The sequence below is a fragment of the Solanum pennellii genome, chromosome 4, assembly GCF_001406875.1.
Source record: "Solanum pennellii chromosome 4, SPENNV200".
NCBI classification, from domain to species: Eukaryota; Viridiplantae; Streptophyta; class Magnoliopsida; order Solanales; family Solanaceae; genus Solanum; species Solanum pennellii.
The window spans coordinates 39365741-39372157 of NC_028640.1; the positions used below are offsets into that span (position 1 = coordinate 39365741).

The 6417-nt window shown below is 35.4% G+C and overlaps 1 protein-coding gene across 5 annotated transcripts in view; it reads left to right on the top strand.

The window, feature by feature from the left end:
• Positions 1-1642: 1642 nt before the first annotated feature.
• LOC107018231 (O-fucosyltransferase 9) overlaps positions 1643-6417 on the top strand; it is a 32585-nt gene continuing 27810 nt past the window's right edge. For 2 of the 5 annotated variants that reach the window (XR_001456601.1, XM_015218654.2), the window contains exons 1-2: positions 1727-2387; positions 5445-5517. Coding sequence is in view for 1 of the 5 variants with exons in the window: in XM_015218654.2 (XP_015074140.1) it covers positions 2010-2387; positions 5445-5517 (451 nt within the window). In the remaining 4 variants the exon portion in view is untranslated. Of the gene's footprint in view, positions 2388-5444; positions 5518-6417 lie in introns of all 5 variants that reach the window. The other 3 variants (XR_001456599.2, XR_001456600.2, XR_001456602.2) reach the window with 3 other exon arrangements.

Consider the following 6417-nt stretch of genomic DNA (forward strand, 5'->3'; position numbering starts at 1 on the left):
CTCATCTGGGGGTCTAGGATTCGGGTGTGACACCCATCTATGATCAGTAGGAGCGTCTATGTTCCATTGATCTAGAACCAACCTGAAACTGCATTTTCCTTTTCCAAATTTGAGGTGTTACAGTTAACTTATTTTTTCCGTGCATACACTTTTGGTCACCCGAAACTTTCAGTTTCATTATTCAAAGATCAAATAAGCTTTTCTATCTCTTCTTATTACTCAGTCCTTTTCAAATTATTATTTAATATTCACTTATTATTTTTTTCTTGTCGTTGCTTCAAACCCTACATCAAAATTTTTTGAACTAACATGTTTTAATTGCATTACTAAAGACCTTATTCAAATAAATTTAAACATTTTTTCTAATTGAATTTTAAGCTAAACAGAGATATTCCACTTAAGGGAGTTCATATTTTTGAGACAATTTAGATTTTAACTCTTTGTTCGTTTGCTTTACCTTAAAAGCATGTTAAATGTGTTACCTCGATGCATTTAAATCATCAAGTTTATGTGTGTGCAAGTAGGAGCTAGATTTACTAGTTTTGAAATATCTAAAGTTGATTGTGAGGGTATGATTATGTGTTTTCATATGATTTGATACCCCTAGCATATCTTTCTTATATGATATAATAGTATTCAGATGTTAAGTATGCCTTACATTTTGTTAGCCGTAAAAAATTATTTGTACTTCCTTGTAATATCTGTCTAGATTTTTAACATACTTTTATCACTATAATGGATACACAAACACAATATATATTTCACATGTGTATTGAGCAAGTTGAATTTCAATGAGCATACTTATGCCACCAGAGTCCACTTTTTATTTTAATTATTTGTTTATTTTGTATAACAAAGAATGACCTACTTTTTATATTAAAAATCTTTTCCTTTTTTTTTGCAACACTTTAATTTCAGTTTTCCACATGACATGTTTAAGATTATAAGATTAACGAATATTTTGATACATTTGATAACAACTTTACAGGATCTCAAGATACATTTTTTAAGTGTCTGCCAATGGGCGTAGCTACCCTATCGTCCGAAAATAATATTGTATATATTAGTAAAATGAGAAATGAAGTGATTAAATAACATATGTTGGACATTCTGTACGGAATAAAGTGTTGTAGTCAGTTGTTTAAGATGTCTTGAAAGAGCCCTAAGTACTTTCGAATCTCCCTACCAACAATTTCCCTCCGTTTTTGGACACCCTTGGTGAATTTCCTAGCTTCACTCCTCCACTATATGTGCCAAATCAAATTAAGTTATTTTTTTGGGACACCTTTCATAAATTTCCTAGATCCGCTCTGCTATTATATGTGTCAAATCTAATTAAGTCATTCTATTTTTGACATCCTTCGTAAAATTTGTGGCTTCGCGCCACTCTGTGTACCAAATCAAATTAAGTCGTTCTCATTTGAATGAGGGAGTATATGATAACTGTTTTTTCTTAAGAGGATCAAGGATCCGAAGAGTCCTAACTCATATAACTCTTAGACCATTTTGATAATTTATGTAAAATTAGATTTAAACAGAATCACAGAGGGTCCGAACAGTCCTAACTCATATAACTGAAGGACCATTTTGATAATTTGTGTAAAATTAGATTTAAACCACAGAGGCATAAAGGGTAGGAGAAAGGTTTGTCAGCTTGGTAAAAAGCTGTACTTTACTCTTCCTTTGTGAGTTGTGTTTGTTTGTGTGATCTAATGCTTTTCTCATTTTGAGAGAGAGAGGAGGAGGAAGAGGAGAAGAAGAAGAAGAGACCATCAAAAACTAGCAGCATTGCAGTTTGCTTTTCGGTCCTTGTGTCGGTGAAGCATTTTTTGTAATTGGGCAAGTGGATATCTTAGTTGCGTATAGCTGTCTGCACTACCCCACTTTATACTGCTAGTGTCCGTGAGCGTAACAGCATTGTTTGCAATTTTGATTTTCTCCACACTTTCTTTCAACTATTTTACCCAATACTGTTTCTTTCCATCCGAATAACTGAAATTAAGGTCTACATGCACGGCTTAAGCCGGCTAGGCAATGGCGTGTCTCCGCCATCCTCCCCTCGTTTCCGCCATGCCCGGAATAAGAACACTGATGTATCTGGTAATTTCAACAGTGGTAATTGTCAAGTAAAGCTGCAGAATTTTGCAGAGAAGTTAGGTTTTATGATAGTATCTGCTGTTTATAGGCGAAGAGGGGTGTTGCTTTTTGCTCCCTTGTTGTATATATCTGGAATGTTGTTATATATGGGTGCTTTAGGCTTTGATGCATCTCGTACAAGTGGTGGTGGAACTGGGCTGGATCCAATTGGATCAGTTTACAGGAGCCCACAGGTTTTTGAAAAGCTCTGGCCATTAATGGATGCTGAGAACAATGGAAGCTCTAATTTGGTAATCTACTTACAATTTCTTCTCTTTCACTTCCCAGGTTTTCTTTTAATGTGATTAAATTTCTGATATGAAGTATGTTACATGTAAGTTGGCTTGTTTGGTTAGATTCTGGAACCACAATTTTGAACATGAAATCTTAGAAAGGTAACTTGTGACTTTGATCATGAGAATAAATTTGAGGTGTAATAACTTTTAGTGGCACACATCCCCTATTAGATATTCTGTCCATATTGTATATTGCCTTACTGCTTTAGTGTTGAAAGTATAAGTTGAATTGGTTCTATGTACTAGCTTAGTTGTATTTATGATTAAAAATGTACTAGCTTAGTTGTGATAGTAGCTTACGATATTGTTAAGTTGTTATTAAATTAATGACTTAGTGAGTTAGTTACAGGTTAGTGAGTTGGTTAGATGATTAGTATATAAATAGCTCTTGTGTTAGTTTCATTGAGTTAGTATAGTTTCCATTTGAACTCACTTTTCCTTTATTTTCTCTCTAGCTTAAGTGAATACTATTTCGGGGTCCTTTTTCTGTGATAATCTAGATTTTAACAGTGACTTTAAGCTATATAGATAGACAACCTAAATGCTTTTTTGAAATTTGACTCTGTACTCTTATTGACATGTTCGTCAACTTGAGTAGAACTGAGCTGTCTAGGCTTGATTTGCCTTTTGAATGTTTTCCTATATTAATCAATTCTTCTCGTGTGAAGAATGTTATCCGGAATATTCTAAGATTTTTGCATAGGTATAAACGGGAAGTTTGGGTTAAGCTAGTAACAAATGTTTGAGAAATATCGGACAAAAATATTATTGAATTGTGTATCTACATTGTTACATTGTGATCCTATTTATAGACACTATATTAGCATCCTTTTCGAACTAGGACACTACATTACAATCTTTTCTCAAGTAGAATTCTATAAATGAATATCTTTTAAAGTATAATTCTATATACTATTCTTGTTCCTATTCTTATTCTAACACTCCCCCTCAAGATGGTGCATACAAGTCATACATATTGAGCTTTTATTGATGTAATTAAATACGAGGACTACGGAGGGGCTTAGTGAAGATATTTACAAGTTGATCACTTGACTTCACAATATTTTTTTAACAATTCTTTCGAGAGTATCCTTTCTTTTGACGAAAAAAGTGAATCTCAAAGTGCTTAGTCCTCTCATGAAATACTGGATGGATGCAAAATCTCATAAAACACATAATGATCAATTCTACTATGAGGCATGCCACACTCCTGAATTACCGTGTTGAATTTCGCAAACTAAGCTCGAGGAGACTGATCATATCATTAAATAATCTCCACAATTGGCGTACAAGGCTACTAGACTAGCAACAAAACTAGGTGGTTCCTTTAGATAGACTTCTTCGTCAAGATCACCGAGGAGAAAAAACGTTTTTAATGTCCAATTGAATAAGATGCCGATGGCGAACAACAACGATAGAAAGAAAAAGGCGGACATGTGTTACTTTAGGCACGAAAGAGGAAAAGTTCCTATAAACCAACCCTGAAACAGGGAGCATGTTTCAAACACTGTTGGAAAACATAGATATGTCGGAAATAGCACAACTGTCTGTAGAAAGTGATCAAAATTGGGTACAAAATATATGGATTGTGTGGAAACCAAAAGGGGAGTTGATGGTGAACAATAAAGTTGCCAAAAAACTGATTAGATAGGCTGACACATCAACACATGGTATTGATGCAGCTGTTGGAATCCTAGATCTAGCCGCGCGTGAGGGATCTGCGAACAGCGATGCTGGTTGGCCTTTGGTCGCTGGAGGTTGCCAGACCATGAGGTGGTGTTGATCTTTGCACATCATTGACGACAGTTGAAACTATGTAAGTCACATATGAGAAGTCAATAAAAAGACGCATGGATCTACGCTAATAAATCTGAGGAGCCAATGGAAAAATGCACGGTGCTACGCAATTCAGATATGAGAAAGTGGTGCTACAGAAATCAAATATGAGAAAGTAGTCACTGAAAAAATGCACGGTGTTACAAAATTTATGAGAAAGTAGTCACTAGAAGGATACACGGTGCTACACAAATCAAATATGAGAAAAAAGTCATCGGAAAGATTTGCGGTGCTGCACAAATCAGATATGAGAAAGTAGTCACCAGAAAGATGCACGGTGCTATGCAAATCTGATATGAGAAAGTAGTCACCGGAAAAGACGCAGGATGCTATGCAAACACTGACGAATATGGGGCCGACAGAAAACAAACCTAGAAACTTGTCAATAATTGATGCAAGGTACCCTTCGGGTGGCCAAGTGGCTTGGGTTTGTGACTTCCATGTTGGAGGTCTCAAGTTCGAAACCCCTTGTCAGCGAAAGCAAGGGGTTTGCCTTCTGCGTCGAGCTTGTCGCACCGGGTTGCCTAATGTTGGTTATCTCTCCTATGTGGTTTGCGAGCTACAACATAAGAGCAGAGGTTTTACCCTATGCGCACCTAAAGGGTAGCGATTGTGGGTTTTCCTTGTCATAAATAAAATTGACGCACGATGACCTGTTTGATTGCATTTTCTCTCCTAAATATGGGGTTCATGCATATATCATTGGCCTTAGTTTTTGTAACATAACCATTGGTCAAATGAATGGCATACATGGGTCAAAGCTGTCTGCAAGCAGCAACAAAAACTTTGTGATTCTCTATTAGGATCGTAGAAGCTCTACCGTGTGAGAAATATATGAGAAAATATTATTGATATGTGTATCTACATTATTGCATTGAGATCCTTTTTCTAGACACTACATTAGACTCCTTTTGCAACTAGGATACTACGTTACAATCCTTTTCCAAGTAGGATTCTATATACTAATCATGGAGTAAAAGTGATAATTATTGTTCTCTTTTCTTTTTGTCTTCCTAAACAATTTATTTCACATAGTTGTTTTTGCAGTGTGTATATGGAATATCACTTTTGCGTTTGTATGTATTCTCTAAAAGTTGTTTTGCAATTGTCTTTTTGGTGAATGTTTGTTATGAAAGTTCATAGCACTAACCTGAAAGTGTGGTGTGAATTATGCAGTTAACAAATGTGTGGAATCTTAAGTTGCATCAAGTTTGGAAGCCTTGTATTGCCCATACTGTTTCTCAAGAAGGTTTTCATTTTTTTCAGCCAGTAGCAATGCTCCTTTTATTTGTTTATTTTCTTGCAACTAGTGTTAAATTCTCTTAACTTTTATATTGATGCAAAGCAGTATACTTCCTTAGTCTCAAACTAAGATTGCTAATGTTTGAAATTGCCCAATTACTGCTTCCAAGAGTTAATGATGGTTAGCTATCATACCAAGAACATATCAAGAAAGTACTTCTGGTTCTTCTTTATCCAGTTCTAACAAACTCTCCCATCTGCCCTTTCAGCTCCGCAGTGGAATTGAAGAAATCTAAAAAAGAAACTATTTGAATTTCTTTGATTTGCTAGGGCATATAGGACAGCCTAGTGGTGGCAAAATGAGCCCATGTTTTGTTAACCTGCCCATTTTTCTATGGGTTGGATGAGTGATATTTTGTACACGTAAAATTTGGGTTTCAACCCATATTTAGCCCATGGAAGTATGGGTGAATAATTTTCCCCATCAAAGTTCTATTTTTCACTAATGCTACTTTCTAGATCTAGTACCATAATTATGGTTTTCTCTTTCCTCTATCTGTTTTACATGATTAAAACTGGTATGGATTGAATATGATGGGAATTACTTTCAGTTTTGGGTTTTAAAATATCAAAGGAAGAATTCATATTTTGGTGTTAAAAGGAAGTTGAGCCCTTGAACAGTAGATATGCATGAAAGTCATTTTTTTAATGGAGATATGCATTCAAACTACTTCTGCTAACTATCATGTGTGGTTAGGTGTTTACTTGCAAAGATATAAATAAAATTCTGTGCTTGTAAATCCATTTATTAAAAGTTTTGATTGCTATGTAGTATTAGGTATCTCAGACAGAATTATCAGTTTCTTCTCTGCTTCTAGGGATGGCTATGGGCCGGGGGGTGGTTGTG